The sequence below is a fragment of the Dama dama genome, chromosome 1 (genome assembly GCF_033118175.1).
Source record: "Dama dama isolate Ldn47 chromosome 1, ASM3311817v1, whole genome shotgun sequence".
NCBI lineage: Eukaryota > Metazoa > Chordata > Mammalia > Artiodactyla > Cervidae > Dama > Dama dama.
Window position 1 is genome coordinate 35,366,230 of NC_083681.1, and position 17,580 is coordinate 35,383,809.

At 54.6% G+C, this 17,580-nt stretch overlaps 1 protein-coding gene across 2 annotated transcripts in view; it reads right to left on the reverse strand.

Annotated features, from left to right (window-relative positions):
* KCNC1 (potassium voltage-gated channel subfamily C member 1) overlaps positions 1-9,700 on the reverse strand; it is a 43,455-nt gene extending 33,755 nt beyond the window's left edge. For both annotated transcript variants that reach the window (XM_061146525.1, XM_061146516.1), the window contains exon 1: positions 9,129-9,700. In XM_061146525.1, coding sequence (XP_061002508.1) covers positions 9,129-9,698 — 570 coding nt within the window. In that variant the 5' untranslated portion in view covers positions 9,699-9,700. The remainder of the gene's footprint in view (positions 1-9,128) is intronic.
* Between the last annotated feature and the right edge of the window lie 7,880 nt (positions 9,701-17,580).

Sequence of the window (17,580 nt, forward strand, 5' to 3'; positions counted from 1 at the left end):
CCCACGGCAAATCCTCGTTCTCTGAGCATCAGCATCGCTGGAGAACAGACTCTGGAGCATAAGCATCCTGACCATTTCCTTCCAGACCTAGGAGTCAAGTTCTCCAGGGACAGAGCCCAGGAGTTTGACCTGTTTTTTTTCTTTTGGCTGCTCAGCATGTGGAATCTTCCCTGACCAAGGACTGAACCTGTGGTCTGTTGGGAGTGTAGAATTGTAACCAGTGGATTGTCAGGGAAATCCAGGCCTGACGTCTTTGAAGGATCAGGCTGCCGTCTATGGGGTCACACAGAGTCGGACACGACTGAAGTGACTTAGCAGCAGCAGCAAGTAAACTGAAAGTTACCCATAGATGGTGGTCCCCAGCAAACACCCCTCTAGCCCCGTTACAACCATTGGAAACATCCCTGGCCCATCCAGCACAGCAGCAGCCCACTGCCTCCCTTCTCTGCAGTGCCCCTGCACCCTCGAAGATAGCCCCAGCCTGCCCTGCTCCAGCCCCGAGAGTCCGGCATAGCATCTCGTCACTCAGTACACCTTTCTGCAGCTCGTGAAGGGCAGACAGCTAAGAGAAGGGCCTGAAGAAGAGAGCTGTAGGTGCCACCAGCTAGGCCAGAGCAAGCACTACCTAGAGAGGTGGTACCCCCATGTTTGTGCCATGAGAGGACTGGGGGAGTCTACACACCTGGTGACTCCCAGGGGCCCAGCGCCTGTGGTGACCCCAGGTAGGATGGGATTACTACGGGAGCCTGAATGAATGTAGGAGGAACCTTCTCAGACTCCCCCCGCGGCCCCCCGCCCCTTGGTACCAGGAGAGCTCACATGTGACCTAGAGAGGAGCTGGGCCCAGAATGTGGAAGGAGAAATAGGTAAGGGCTAACCCAGCTCCCGGGGCTTCCCAGGTGGCGCTAGTGGTAAAGAACCCACCTGCCAAGGCAAGAGACACAAGAGATGTGGGTTTGATCCCTGGGTTGGGAAGATCCCCTGGAGGAGGGCATGGCAACCCACTCCAGTATTCATGCCTGGAGAATCCCATGGACAGAGGAGCCTGTCGAGCTATGGTCCATAGAGTCACGAAGAGTCAGAGAAAACTGAAACAACTTAGCATGCATGTACAACCTGGCTCCCACAGTGCCTCCGGGAAGCTGAAGCTTGGAACCCTAGACTTCTGGAGTGTCAGAGTCGGGAAGGGACTTGGTGGTAATTTAGAACAGGGGTCCCCAATCTCTGAGATCTAATGCCCTATGACCTGAGGTGGAGCTGATGTAATAATAATAGAAATAAAGTGTATAATAAATGTATTGTGCTTGAATCATCCTGAAGCCATCCTCCACCCTGGTTCATGGAAAAACTGCCTTCCACGAAACTGGTCCCTGCAGTCAAAAAGGATGGGCACTGCTGATTTAGAAGGTCATCTCTCTTCCACAGGGAGAGAAACTGTAGCCTGAAGGGACAATGGAAACTGCCTCTAGGAGCCTGGTTGGCTTAACGGCCTGGCTACAGACCTTGCTCTGGTGTAGTTGCCTCAAGCCCACAACGGGGGTCCTGTCTGTGGCCTCTTCTCTCCTTGTCCCTGGGCTGGTGCTAAGCCCCAGGCCCCCAGGAGTGACCCACTGACCGTCAGTTCAAATCAGGTAAGCCTGGTGACTTCTTGCCCAACCCAGACCCTGCACTCCCAAAGGAGTCAGTGAAGGCAGGAGCAGTCAGGCTAAGCATTAGGGACCTGGGGGAATGGATTTTCGGTTCATCAAAAACTAGAAAGGCTACTGGGAGAGGGAATAGATGAGCAAAAACCCGGAGGCTGGACTGAGGGCTGAAGATGAGGTCAGGGAGGAGCCTGGCAGAAAGGAGGAGCCTGGCAGAAGGGAGGAGCCTGGCAGAAGGGAGCAGCAGGACCCGTGGCCGGCTTCCAGAGCAGAAGGCCTCGAATGCAGAGCTGAGGAGGAGCCAGCATGCTCACCAGGTGTCACCTCTCGCAGGATAACTTCTGATCCTCCCAAGCCCCTCAGCCCTTTCCCGGGGCCTGCACAGTTGGCAGGGGCAGGAGAGGCACCTTCTGAAAAGCCTCTTCTTGGGGGCTGCCAGCACACCATCTGACCCCACCAGACTGGACCCTCACCTGCCATGGTTCAGGGGCCAGAACTGCAGAGCAGGATTCCCAAACAGGTTTCTGGGAAAGAGTGTTTGCTGAAAGAGGAAGGGAACCAGAAGGAAACCCAAGCCTGGGCCACAGCCAGCCACAGCCCCTAGTACTCTGGAATAGCGACAAGAGGCGGTACTGAATAGTGGTTATGGATGGAGCTCTGGGTCAGGTGGTCCCACAGCCGAATGCTGGTCCACTACTCAGGGTCTACAATGACCTTGGAAAGGTTACTTAACCTCTCTGAGCTGCAACAGCCTCATCTGGGACATTGGTGTGATAATAACGGTACAGCTCCATGGGTGTTCGTATGACAATTGAATGAGAATACATAAATCAAATCCTTAAGGCTCTGATACAAAGTAAGTGCTTTAGTAAATACCGTGCATGTGTGCTAAGTCACTTCAGTTGTGTCCGACTCTGTGCGACGCTATGGACTGTAGCCTGCCAGGCTCCTCTGTGCATGGCATTCTCCAGGCAAGAATACAGGAGTGGGTTACCATTTCCTGCTCTAGGAGATCTTCCCAACCCAGGGATTGAACTCGAGTCTCTTAAATTTCCTGCATTGGTAGGAGAGTTCTTTACCACTAACACCACCTGAGTAGTAAACAGTAGCCATTAGTACGGTGACTCAAGAAAGGGGCTTCTGGAAAATCCTGCCTGGGGGATGAATACAGGATCTGGGCCAAGTCTGGGTTGACTGGCTAAGAGAGGTCTCTACCAGCTGTACTGCGCCCTGGGAGGGGAGTGGGGAGGGGAGGAAGGAGGGCAGCTAACTGCTGCCCAGGTGGAATTTAACAGTTTCTTAAAACTGAGAGAGCAAAGAAATACAAATGGCCAGGCCCTAGGCCAAGAGGCTTGAGGTGGAGTTTGAGCCTCGTTGATGGTCTGTGTGGTCTTAGGCAAGTGTCTTCCCTGCTCTGAGCCTGATTTTCCTCTGCCAGATAAGGGCAGTGGCTAGAGGTGGCCTGGGAGCACCCAACAGTCCTGTGCATGTGAAAGGTGGTCCCTCCCCCCAGTTGGTTCCCTGGCACTAGAACTGGGCATCTAACTGTTCCTGGAGCCTCTTAGGTTCCCCTTTCCCTGGATCCTGCGCCCAGGGTGTGGCCAGGCGGGCCCAGGGCCCATGGGAGGCAGCAGCTTGAGGCCCTGACCTTTTGGTCCAGAGTGAATACATTGGTCATGGGACTGCTCAGAATAGTCATAGCACTATATTCAGCTGTCTTGGGAGGCCCCGAGATCCCTGGTCCAGGCAGTGGGCCCTGGAATGAGCCCCCACCAGCCCCCTTCCCCTGCCTTTGAGACAACATACTTCCCTCTTTGGAGGCTCAGGCCAGTCTCCTCTAAAGCTCTGGCACATTCTAGACTGCCCAGAGTTAGGGAGCACAGACTCCTGCCCCCGGAGTACCCCAGACTCTCACTGAGGTGTCGTAAGGTGGACAGGGCTCCCAACCCCGGAACCAGGAGTTGGAGACCTGAGTTTCCAAACCACTCCCCTAACTTGTTCACATGTGACCTTGGATAAAGCACGCCTCTCTGGGCCTCGACTTCCTCATCTGTTTCAATAACGGTTCCTATTAAACTGAGTATGTAAGAAGCTTAGATTCTGGAGTGGGAGACAGATTGGAATCAAGCAAGACTGCTAATGAGCATTTTATTACACACTAGATTGCTACTCTGAAGAGAAGGACTCTGGTCCTAGACCCAGCCTGTGGGGTCCAGAAAAGCATTGCCAGGGAACTGAGGTTTGAGGAGGGGTGTCAAGGATAAAAAGGGGCAACTCAGGAGGAAAGAGTACTCCAGAGGGAACAGTATATGCAAAGGCCGTGAGGCAGGGAGACCTGGCACGTGCAAGAAACTGAATTGCGGCCAGGATGAATGAAGCTCATCTGATGTAATAGAGAGAGCCAGGCCAGAGGAGCCTAGAGAGACAGGCAGGGCCCGAGGGGCCACAGAATGGGCTGGGGAAGCACCGAAGGGTTTTAAGCAGGCAAGGCTATGAGCTGACAGATTTGTTGAATTGAAGAGATCTCTGTGACTTACAAGTGGAGGACGACATGGAAGGGCCAGGGGCTGGAGGCAGGACAGGAGTCAGGAAGCTTCAGGAGGGTGGGCCTGAGGGACACAAAGGTGGCTGGAAACCTGGATAGTGGGCATGGAGACAGAGGGCAAAGGGTGGAGTCTAGAGAGAGTCATGGAGTAAAATGCTAATCCAACCAACAGGAGTTTAATAACAGAAGCCAACATTTATTGAGCACTTACTGCATGCAAGGCCCTGTGACTTGGGGCTTTCCACCAACATGTAGATAACTCAGTTATTCTTTCCATCAACCCTCTGGGACAGGTTCTTTCACTACGCGCCCATTTTAGGGGTGAAGAGGCTGAGAAACTGACTAGAAGACACTCGGTTTGTGACTTACATTGCTGGTTGGGGAGCTGGAGCAGGAGGGGCTGCAGTACCATTCAAAGACACATGGACACTTGTCAAAGCATCATGGGAAGGTGAAAATCACTGAATGGGGGACACACCATGGTGAGGAGTGCCTGGGGTGGCCAGAGGGGAACACACCAAGCCCTTCTGCCCTGCTCATGGGTCTCCTTCACGTGTTCCCATGACTCAAAGTGGGGCCCTGACCTGGGGCAGTGCACTCTGAGGTGGGAGCAAGCTGCCCAGGAAGTCCCTATTAGTATCCCTGTCCCCAGTCCCTCCATATGCCAAGCCAAGAGCCCAGTGTCAGCTGGGACCCAAGGGAGGACCGAAGTCTCTGGCTGGGCAATTCATCCCAGCTGCCAGGTGACGATCCTCCCCAGGGAGTTGGGGGAGAGGAGGACCACATCAGGAGGACTACGTCAGGTCCCGAACAGGTGGGGACAAGGAAGGGAGACAGACCTGGCATCAGAGGAGAGCTGGGCAGTGGGGTGGATGGAGGTGGGGCTTCCCAAGCTTGGGGTCACTGGCATTTCATTGGAAAGTCAAGTGACTCTGGGGCACAGATGCTCCCCACCCACACACACAGGACACTCTCTGGCCTGTAGCACAGGGCACACCATTGGTGATGTGTGACCTGACACCAAACGATTATCCTGATGACAACATGAACATCAAAGATAAAAGCCAGGAGCCTCAGACCTGTTCTGGCCCTCAGGGAAAAGAGGAGGGCAGTTTTCAAGGCTGGGCTGCCCCAGGCTGCTCCCACACGACCCTGCCTGCTCCCATACCTCCACAGTTTTGCATGCCAGCACTGCCGTCCCCTGCCATCCTCCCATCTAATTCCTACTTGCCCCTCAAAGTCCATCCCCAAGTTACCTCCTCCGGGATAGTTCTTAGTATCACAGTCCCGGGAAGCCCCTTCACGGCCCTTACCACAAAGTGTCATCGTCATCTTTTGCTCGTGTCTGTCTGGGGCATGACCCCTCACCCCAGAAGACAAGTTGGGCTCATCCTGCCCCAGCTCACCTCCCTACCCCTCACTCCCTCAGCCTGGGAACCCAGGAACCAGTAGGAGAGAGGGGCCAGCGAACCAGCAGCTCCAGCTAGCACCATCACCTCCAAGGAGCTCAGATGGAGCCTCCCACCCCCCCAGTTAGCCCCTATCTCCCAGGGCCACCACTAAGGCCTGCAGTGGGGTGGCCTCACTGTTCACCAACAACCAACTGGCCTGGGCTAGAGCAGTATTTCCACTGAGGATGGGAAACAGGGGGCAAAACCACTCACTAAGGCGGCTCAGAAGTCCCGGGAGATGAAGGCAGCAGGCAGCAAGCGGGTCAGAGTTTCACCTCCCTCAAGGCATACACACACAGAGGTAACCAAAAGCCTCTCTCACATACAAGTCCACACAGCCACACTGACACCAGGTTCCCGCACACAGCTCCTGCCTCACACTCGCCTCACATACACACAGGGTCTCTGTCACACATGGAGCTCCCAGCCCACACAGCCTGACACACAGATGGTCTCGTGCATGCAGGCTTACATGCAGAGCTTCCCAGTGTCCCACCCGCCATGCACAGAAATACACTCGCCTCAAGTCTCTCACACTCTCCCCAAGAATCCTTCTCTCTCTCACATGCACAGAGCATCTCTCTGACACATACAGTCCCCTCTCTCTCTTATATACGCACTCTCTCCCACACAGTCTCACTCTCACACACAAAGTCCATCTCTCAAAACCCACAGAATCTGTCTTTTTCACATCCACACGGGATTACTCTGATACAGAAACACAGAATTTCTCTCACGTAGTCAATCTCAACACACACACCCACCCACCCCCAGAGTCTCACTCACACATGCTTTTATTCTCATGTGGCCTTTCTCTCTCTCTCTCTCTTTCACACACACACACACACACACACACACATGAAGAACCTCTCACACCCACACAGAATCTCTCTTACACAGATTCTCACACATACAGCTTGTCTTTCACACACACCTACAATGTCACACACAAGATTCTGGTCTGGAATCCCGAATAAACATTTAAATCCCGGCCTCGCAATCTGAGGCGGCCTGGGGCCCGCGAGGGGGAGGGGTAAACAAAGGTGACAGCGGCGGCGGAGGAGCCGAGATGGAGGAGGGAGAGCGGGCGGGCGGGCAGCCGGCTGGGCTCTGCGCAGATGAGCCGCAGAGAGGCAGCGCAATGCAGCTAGGCCAGCCGGGCGTGCAGCGGGAAGCCTGGGTTCTAATCCAGGCTCTGCCCTCACTTCCTGTGTGCCCTTGGGCAGGCCCCAGTGTCCTCAGCTGTCACCCAAGGGAGCTGGAACAACTCTCTGTGGCCACTGGGGAGAGAATGTCCCACCGACAGGCTGAGGGGGACACCTTCTAAGCATCCCCCCACCCCCCACCCCCAACCACTGCTCAACTTTTCCCTCAGAGTCTGCTCTTCAGTGGACACTGGAGAGAACCAGGACTTTTCTGTAAGATTCTGTAAGATTCATGACCCCCTTTAGCCAACTCATGTATCTGCATGGGGGAATGGCCAGTGGGAGGAGATGGACAGGGCAGGGGGCTAGAATATGTCCCACGTGACCCCTGCCTATCCTGAAATTTCAGGGGCTAGGGTCAGAGCCCTAAAGCTGACCCCAGGAGTGGGGTGGGGGGACGCAGCCTCTTGCTAGGGCACCAGGAGGTGGACAGGACCATATGGAAGTTGGGCCTACTCTTTGCTTCTGGGGCCAAGGGGATGGTGGGGTGGTAATAAGATGCTTCCCAAGGTCAAATGCAGGCTAATGGGCAGCTGCTCTAACCTAGGCCTCTGCTCCTCCTGCCCCTGCCCCCATATGCACCAGTTCAACCTCCCAGTCCCCTTTCTCCTGCCCCTCCTCACAGCTCAGCTACAGCCTTCAGTTACATAATCCCCTGGCTATGGTGGCTTCTGTCAGGAGAGGGGAGGGGGGAGACCTCTGAGGATCCCAGTCTCCTCTGGAGATGGCAGGGAGCTGGTGGCCAGCTGAGTGGAGGACAGGGTCCCAGGAGACTTGGGTCCCAGTACACCATGGCCTCTAACTTGCTGGGTGACCTTGGGCAGGCTTTTCAAAACAGAGGGTTTAACTCTCTCTCTATTACTGCACCTCCACACACCCCCTGCCCGCCCCAAACACTGATCTAGGATTTAGTATATGAGACCTGTTGCCCTCTCCCTCAGATACTAAAACACTGAGTATTTTATTTCAGTAACACATCCATCAGGCCTGTGCCTGAACGCAGCCTTTTCCTGCTGTGGACGCTTCAGTGCCCCTGGGTCCCTTCTCCCCACTGAAGCCAGCCGAGCAGGCTCTCCTGCTCCCTCCCCTGCCCGAGCCTCCCTCCCTGGGCTCCGGGTGGCAGGAGGGAAGGGGTGTGGAGCAGTAAAGGAGATGGGGCATTGCAGGTAATGTCGTGCCTGGGAGAGGATTAGGGGGTGGCTCACACTTGGGGGAGGGACTCTGCTTTAAATTCCCAGCTCTGACCCTTCCCCTCTGCTCAGGTATCTGAGGGCAGAGCCTAGCAAAGGCAAGAGGGGTTTCTTCCAGGGTAGGTAGCTGCTACCCCGTCTCCCTTTAGGGCTCAGTTAAGCAGCAAAGACCTTTAGAATTCACCAGATCCCCTCTCTCATTTTACATTTGAGGGAACTGATCGGAGGAGCCATATGATGGGCCAAGGTGGGCAGCAGGGTGCCCTTTCTCCCTGGCAACAAGCTTCTGTCATTAAAGGGGAGTGGCTGATGAAGACACACCTCCTTCTCACACGCCTATAGACCCCCTCTCTGTCCCGACAGGTCCTAGAGGAAGAACAGGCAGAAGCCCAGAGGTCCCCTTCAGCCCTCTCTCCTTTTGACAAGGAAGAAAGGCAGGCTCTGTTTCCAGGAACAGGTCTCAGAGGGATCACACCCCACCCCCCGCATCTATCAGTTAATTAGCCATAAAGACTGCCCCTTAAAAAAAGAGACTGCCCCTTGACCATCTCCCTGGGATGGTCCTGAGGCTGCTCCCCAGGGTGGGGTGGTCCATCTCAGGCAGCAGATCAGGTCTCAAGCCCTCTTCTGTGGGCCCTGGCTGGTCCCACATGCCCCTTAACCTGGGAGAGAGGAAGGACTCCTGCTTCCCTCCCCACACCAAAATCTAAAGGACAGTTCAGAGCTTCACCCTGCACACCTGCAGAGATGGCAGTGTGAATGCACAGGCACGCCTGCACACTCATACACACATGCTCACTGATTCTCACCACACAACTTACCCACCCAAATATACACTTACACAAATATGCGCACACTATCAACTCACGCACACAAACACACCCATTCATACTCACTCATACATACTAAATTCAGAAATACACAGACCTTTACATATGTACAAAGCTAGCCACCCTTGAGGAGAGTCACTGTCTCTGACACAGGCGCACAAACCCCCTCCTTTCTGCTTTGACTCCCCGGGCACCAGTTCTCGGATCCAACCCTGCCCGCTGCCTTCCCCGCCCCACTCTTCTCGTGAGTAAGTTGTCACTTACCCTCGCGTAGCGGGATGAGTAGGGGTCCTCGAAGAGGGCCCAGATGCGCGGCTGCCAGCGGCGCCAGAAGCCGCCAGGCCGTCCGTCTGGGGAGTCGCTGAGCGCCAGGCGCTTGGTCATCTCCAACTCGTCCTCGCCGTCGCCTGAGTCGCCGGGGCCGTCGGCGTCCGCGTCGTCCGCGCTGTTGTCCAGGGGCGCGCCGCCGAAGCTGTCCAGCGCCTCCTCGGCGTCGCGGTGCTGCCGGTAGGTCATCCAGCAGCAGGGCTCCACGTCGGTCTCGTCGATGCCCCAGAAGGCCAGCTCCTCCTCGTAGAGTGGCCCGCACACGTCGGCCGGGCAGTGCAGCTTGCCGGTGCGGTAGTAGTTCAGGATGTGCGCGAAGACGCCGGGGTGGCGGTCGAAGAAGAACTCGTCTGCGCGCGGGTCATAGTCGAAGTGGCTGTGGGCGTCGGGCTCCGCCAGCCAGGCGAGCCGCGTGCCGGGCAGCGTGCGCAGCGTCGAGCGGTACGTCTGGTGGCGCGTGCCGCCCACGTTGATCACGATGCGCTCGCTTTCGTCCCCTTGGCCCATCGCGGCGCCTCCTTAGGCATGGCGCGGCCCAGGGACACCCATGGGAGCGGCCGCCAGGGGGAGTTGGCGCCGGGGAGGGGGGCGCGCGGCCTCCTCCCCCCTCCCCCCAGCCGTCGGGGGGACAGAGGACCGCGGTTCCGGCTACTCCGAGAGCAACCTAAGCCCTTCAGGGCGCTTTCTGTCGGGTGCTGGTCCAAGGGAGTGTGCGCGGGATCCCCAGGGTCTCCGAGAGCCAGATGTGGGAGGGAGCTAGTCCGGCTGCGGAGGAGGCAGAGGAGGAAAGAAGGGAGGGAGGGAGAGAGGGAAGGGGTGGGTGGGGGGGCAGGCGGCGCTCAGCGGCTAGCCCCGGGAGGAGGGCAAAGAGGGTGGGGGGGCCGGGCTCCCGTCCCCATCTCAGCGGGAAGATAGAGAAGTCGACACAAAGCTATCGGGGGGAAGGTCAGCTGCTTCCAGGGCCGGACATAGATCAGCTCCTGGAAGGGGGAGGGGAAAGGACGAGAGGGAGCCGGGAAACTCGCGCTCTGCTGTGAGGTGGTCGTCGCAGCGCGCTCTCGGCGCGGGGGAGATGGATGCCCGCTGCCTTCCTCCCTGCGTGGCCCGGCTGCAGCTCGGGGCGCAGGGCGGACTCCGGCCCCCTCCCTCTCCTTGCCTGGCTGCCTGCTCCCCCCGGCGGCAGGCGCGCCTGTCCGCTCGCCCGCCCTCCTCGCTCCTTCTCCCCGCCTCTCGGAGGAGATGGCGGGCCCCCTGGGCAGGGGCACCAGGGGTGCTGTTCGGTGCTGCTGCCGCGGAGCGCTGCGCTCCGTGCGCTCCGTGCCCTCCGGCTGGATCTGGGGCTCTCCTCTGGATTGCGCTCCGACTCGGGCTCCGGCTCCGGCTCCGGCGGCGGTGCTGAAGGGACAGCTCCCGGACTGTTGCGGAGCTGCGCGGGGCCGGGCTAGGGTTCTCCCGACTGGGCTCCGTCTGCGGGGCCGGCGGGCACTGATTCCGGTGCCTCTGCGCCCTGCGCTCTGCGCCCTGCTTCGGGCAGGCGGTTGGCGCTGTCGACCGAGGCTAGGGGGCTGCGGCGGTCGGGCCGGGAAGGCGAGGGTGGCGGGTCTGGGCGCGGCGAGGCAAGGCTGGTGAGGCCGGGGAGGCGAGGCGCGGAGCGGCCGCCGCCGCCGCCCGCGACGCTGCTGCTGCCGGGGCTGCTGCTGGGCTTAGCTGGCTCGCTTGCTTGCTCGCGCGGTCCGCGTCCAGCCCGCCGCTCTCCGGACACGGGCACACGGCGCGCGCAGCCGCACTCGCCCCCGGAGGGAGGCGCCGCGCTGGGTCCTAAAAAGCCCTGATTCCGCGCCCCTCTCCCAGCCCGGAGCGGAGCCCGGCCTCCTTCAACCCCGGCGCTGGGGGCGCCAGCCGGGCACCCATCCTGCGGCTCCCGGGGAGGGGGGCGGAGAGGAACCCGCCAACGCTCCGCCCTGGGGAGCGCCACTCAGTGGGTGGGGGATCTGGCAGACGTCTCGACCCGCGCCCCTGGGTCAGATTGAGGTGAGAAGGCGGTTTAGTACCCGCCTTTATCTTTCCCAACTAGGGACTGTCTGATTCCCTAGTGAAATGAGACACCCTTGACCGCTATCAGAGACACCTCGATCCGGATGGCTCCAAGCAATTCTTTAATATCGACCTTTCCAGGGAACCTGGAGTCCCCATGTCGCTTTCATAGGTACCCTATTGCATGGATTCCAAAATAACACTTTCTGCTCTCCCCTATGCACTACACACACCTCCACTAGGTTGTGTTGTCCTCTAAGCCATCTACTAACAACCTGATGATCCTGGACCCCTATTAACCCCTTTCGACCCTTTTCTGACCCGGGGCCCTTCTCCCACGAGTGCCTCATGCTGTGCATATTGATCCCAGCTCACTGATCCTCCCACACTAGCCCAGGATCCTCAGTGGGGATTCTGTTCTTAGAGGTGAGAAGAAGCAACTCCTTCTAGTGGTCCTGAACATTGACAGGCCGCCTTTCTCGCAGGGTTTCAGCTGCACTGGAGGGGACGCTGATGCGATATCTGGGAGCTATATAGGAGCAGCTCCTCTGCGGTGATTCTGGGTTTCACCGTTGATGCTGGGGTGGGAGCTGCAGTTTGGGCCCCCAAGCCTTCTCAGCCCATGTTTGCTGGCAGACCCTCAGTTTACTCAATGAAGCCATCACCCCTTCACGCCTCACTTGTTCCAGGCTTGGTCCCAGGCAGAGAGGCACAAGCCCCTCCAGGGGCTCCAGGCTGTCAGGGAAGTGGGCAGGTGGGCCAGGACAGGGCTGGGGAGGTCAGGCCCAACTCCAGGGGTGGCTGCGTTGGGAAAGAGACTTATTGATCCAGCCCAGCCCAATCGAACACAAGGCTGCCTGGGCAGAGGACGATTTAATTAAGAAGACACGAGGCTCTTACTTACCTGTCGGCACTTGCTCACTGTGCAGACAGCTGTCCCTCTACACTGACCCACAGACCTGGTTGTGGACCTGGGGACGAAGCTGTGCTGCAGGCATCTCTGTCCTCACTTGCCAGGGGAATCCCAGCCCAGCTCCAGCGAAAGCTGTGTGTGCTGGGGCAAAGGTCTGGAGGAACGGAGAGGGTTGGAGAGGAGCAAGGGGCAGAGCAAGGGATGCAGGGTCATGGAAGGACAACTGAGAGACAGAGAGAGGCAGAGTTATGGCAGAAACAAGGGCAGAGATGGGCAGAGGCTCAGAGAGAGCTGGAGTCCGGGGCCAGGATGGCACTTCCTCCCTCCAGAGATTGATTTGCATTCTTCTTCTAAAGGGAAGATGTTTCCCCTTCAATACAAAGACTTCCGAGTAATACGAAAGTGAGAATGCTTTTCAGTGTCCTCCTCTCCTGATCAGTGTGAATCCCACCCCTTACCCAAGAGGAGGCAGGACCTGGTGCAGCCCAGGTTGGCCCAAATTCAGATTCCCAGGACATAGTTCTCTCAGAAAGTTCTGCCTCAATCCAAGGAGGTGATAAAATGGAGAAACAGAGTCCCCAGAAGGAACAGAAAAAGATGGATACAGAGTGATTCTGCCAACCAGGCGGCACAGGACTCCACCTCTTCCCTCTCCTGCAGGACCACAGGCATCAGAGTGTGGCTCCTTAGCCTTCACTGTAGCTTACTTCACGTCCTCAGAAAAAGAACTCTCAGCTCCACCAGGGCTCCTTCTTGCTTGCCTCTCTCCACAGTGCACAGAGCCACAGTCGCTGCTCGTTAAGGGCTGGATGATTTGAGAAAGGCCAGGAGAGGGGCTGGGATCCTAGAATCCTCGTGTGAGAGGCCATAGGAGTCTGGAGCCCTAAACCAGGGCTGAGTCAAGGGGAAACCCACCCAGGTTTTCTTGGGAAGTCAGTGCAGACTCCACCTCAGGCTTCTACCCCATGGTGAACCATAATGGGCAACTAAAGCACGCCCCAGGGGGTGGGCAGAAGCAGAGGGAGAGGCAGAGAGAGGCAAAGGGTGCTTAGAAGAGGGAAGCTGGAAGAAACCCTGGTCAGGCCTGGCTCTGTAGGGCTAGAAAAAGAGGCAGGACAGGGCTGGAGGGAGGGGGAGTGTGAAAGTGTATCCATCGCACCTAAAATCCCCTACAAGGTAAGCAGAGCGGGCTCAGAGAGAGGAGCCTCTCAGGTGGGAGAGAGTAGCTGCCCACGAGGTGCCCCATGCTGTCCCACCTTCATCCTTGATGACACTCCGAGGCCCCAAAGGACGCCCCCCTTCTCTATCCTAAGCAGGGACAGAAAAGTTCCTTCTCTCACTTCCTCTTCACACTGTGAGAAGGCTGGCGTTTGCATAAAGCCCTGAAAAACCAAGAGGGCATCATGGGGGAGGGGGGAAGGGAAATAACTCCAGAGAAATGGGGGTTGGGAGGGGGAACCACTGAACAGAGCCTTAGCCTCTTACCCACAAGACTAACCACAGACCCTCAGCCCAGATGAGAACCCCACCACTTTTGAGCTGTCCCTCTTACTCATAGACATTTGCTCCCTCCCTTGCAGAGGAATCACTGGTGCTATGCAGAGTGTCTTTGGTATCAGTGGCTGATACTAAAAAGTATACAGGCGGGGCTCGGGGTACAGTGAACTAACAGTGGGGTGATGTTACTCAGTGGTCAAGAGCATAAACTTTGGAGCCAAATTACCTGCGTTCAAATCCTAGCTCCGCCATTGACTAGCTATGACCTGGGGCAAATTACTCAACTTCTCTGTGTCAGTTTCTTTATTGATGAATAACAATAAGCCCTATATCATAACACCTCAGCTCTGTCATTTCTCTTGTTGAGGCTGGAGGAGGGGGTTGATGGGAGTGATGAAGAATGAGCTAAGGCAGGATCTGGGCTAGAAAGAGGTGAAGGGAGTCCTGAAGCCAAGTTTGGCCTGTGTTCTCACACCTGCCACTTGCAGGCCTTAGATCTGGTCCCGCTAGGCTCTGGAACTGGCCCAAGTCCACCCCCCGTCCTCCGCCCCCCCCCCCCCCCCGCCGGCAGGCCTTGATACAGGTTGGCCCATCCCACAAGCTCTCTCCCAGGCCAAGAGCCTTCACATTCCTGGTGGGTTGGGGTGCCATCTTGTGGCAAAATCTGAAAACTACCCTAACCAGGGCACAGAGCAGGCTTTGGGGAGATAAGCCTGTATCTCTTCTGCAGATCAGAACTCCTCCCCCCAATGGACAGGGGAGGGTGAAACTAGAGGTGCCATAGCTGGAAACTGGTGATGGTGGCTGTCAGATCTGTAACTTGAGAACTGAACCTGGTGCCTAAGCTGGGAATGGGGTGGGGTGTACAGTTGCTTTTTTCCTGTGATCCCTGGGCGAGTGGATCTCAGATCTCTTAGTCCAGCCAAAGTCTAGAAAAGGGCTAAGGTAAAGAATCTTCCAAGGAAGTGCTAGAGTGGGGTTTGTCAATCTCTGCACTATTGACATTTTGGATCAAATTATCCTTTGTCGTGGGGCTCTCCTAGGAGATTTAGTAGCATTCCTGGCCTCTACCCACTAGATGTCGGTAGAAAGTGAAAGTCACTCAGTAGTGTCCTACTCTTTGCGACCCCATAGACTATACAGTCCATGGAATTCTCCAGGCCAGAATACTGGAGTGGGTAGCCTTTCCCTTCTCCAGGGGATCTTCCCAACCCAGGGATTGAACCTAGGCCTCCCGCATTGCAGGCGGATTCTTTACCACCACGCCACCAGGGAAGCCCAGATGTCAGTAGAACCCCTTCCTCATTCAGGACAAATCAGAAAGGTCTGTGGATACTGTCAAAATTCCCTGGGTGGGGCAGGGGGTGGGGAGTAAAATTTCCTCTGGTTGCAAGAACCACTGATGGAGAGTGATTTGGTTACAAAACTCATTTTGCTACTTACTAGCTGTGTAAACTAGCCACATTCTCTCTCCACACTTCTGTTTCCTCAGCTGGGTAAAGGGAGTATTTTGTGAGGGTTCAGGGAGCGAGCATCTCTCATTAACTTCCTCTCCTTCCCTCATCCCCCTTCCCTCGGACTGCCCATCTCCTCCAAACCGTCTGTGACCAGCCTGATCCCGTGTCTCTCTCCTGGGCTCCTGCCATTCACAGCCAAGCCGGTTGCTGAATGGCAGTATGGCCTCAGGGGCAGAGCGTCAGCCCTCCCTGGGCTTGACTTTGGGGAAGGGCCTCAATACCTGGCCTCTTGTTCTTGAATGTAGGAGGGAGGTGAGGAGTGGGAAGTGATGATGGCTTCCCATGTGGTGAAGGATGCATAGGATGGTCAGGTGTGCACATGTGTAGGAAAAATGGGTGGATGCGGGCACTACAGCAAGAGTGTCCCCACAGGACCAGTCAGCAGCCACTGAGTTCTCCCAGAAGTAGTTGGAGATGCATGGCTGTAGCAAGAGTCTTTCCCCCTCTGTGATTCCCTAAAGGAATCCTGTGGGTTCTCCTGGGCCCTCATGTCTGAGTCAGCCTGCAGGTAAGCTTGGCTGGCAGTGTGCAGGGCTGGGTCCAGGTTCCGTGAGGCCTGGAAGTGAAAGTGAATGTGAAAGTCGCTCAGTTGTGTCCGACTCTTTGTGACCCCATGGACTGTAGCCCACCGGGCTCCTCCATCCATGGAATTCTCCAGGCCAGAATACTGGAGTGGGTAGCCTTACCCTTCTCCAGCGGATCTTCCCAACCCAGAAATCAAACCAGGGTCTCCTGCATTGCAGTTGGATTCTTTCCAAATTGAACTACCAGGGAGGCCTGAAGTTTAGACATTTGGTGGGGGTTGGGGGTGAGGGTGGGGAGTGGGGGTGGGGTCACATTAAAAAAAAAGGAACAGAAAGTTGTGTACAAAAGTGAATATTTATTGAGACTTAGAAAAGAAATCAGGACCAAATGTAAAATTTAGAAAGCCAACAAATACTAAAAACGTTTTTAAAAATCCAGAAGAATAATAGCTTAATATTGTTATTAACTTTCTAACACACCTACATAATACTTTTAAATATGCTGTATTTACTTGGAAGCATTCATAATGCCAACGAAAACAGTTGCAACTTCTTTTGCAATTACCAAATGATGTTCAGTTAATAAAACCACATTTGTTGTGTTAAAGGTTCATCAAATATGGCTGAAAATGAAAAAAAAATCATCATCCTACCTTATAACTATTTTTTTCTGTGCATCAACATGAATCTGCTTTAAATTTACATGCCACTTTATAGCCTCCCATAGTGTATCGGGCAAGGTTTGTGGCTACTGAAAATACCACCAGGACTGGGTTATTCAGACACATTCATGAAATGGAGGGGACCCAGAGTAGCCAAGATAATCTTGAAGAAGAACAAAGTTGGAGAACTCACACTTCCTCATTTCAAAACTTACTATGAAGCTACAGTAATCAGACTGTGTGGTATTGGCATAAGGGTATATACACAGATCAATGGAATAGAATTGAGAGCCCAGAAATAAGCCCATACATTTTATAGTCATTTAATTTTTGCCAACGGTGCCAAGACAATTCAATGGAAGAAAGAAGAGTCTTTTCAATGAATAGCACTGGAACAATTGGCTACCCACATGCAAAAGAATGAAGTTGGATCCCCTCTTCAGATCATCTAGAAAAATCAACTAAAACTAAACAAATACCTAAAATGTGAGAGCTAAAACTATAAAATTCTTCCTTGGATTAGGTCATGGTTTCTTAGATATGATGCCTCAAATACAAGCAGTGAAAAGAAAATATAGATAAATTGGACTCCAAAACCAAAAAGACTTTTGTGCTTCAAAGAACAATATTAACAAATTGAAAAGACAATCCATAAAATGAGAGAAAATATTTTTAGACTATACATCTGATAAGGGTCTAGTTATAAAAACCCTCATAACTCAATAATAAAAAGACAAATGACCTCATTTTAAAATGGACATAAGATTTGAATAGCATTTCTCCAAAGAAGATATACAAATAGCCAAGAAGAACATAAAAAATGCTAACTTCGTTAGTCATTAAGGAAATGCAAATCAAACCACAGTGAGATACAGTTCACACCCACTTGGACGACTAGAATAAAAAGACCATAACAGTGCTTATTGAGGAAGCAGAGAAATTGGAACACTCATACATTGCTGATGGGAATGTAAAATGGTGTAGCTGCTTTGGGGAAGACTTTGATAGTTTCTCAAAAATTTAAACATAGAGTTATGATATACCCAATAATTTCACTTTTAAGTATACACCCAAGAGAATTAAAACCATATGTTTACACAATAAGTTGTACGTGACTGTTTGTAGCAGCATTATTCGTAAGAGCTAAAAAAATGAAGACAAGCCAAATATCTATCACTTGATGAATGGATAAACAAAATATGATGTATTCACACAGTAGAATATTATTCAGCTATAAAAAGG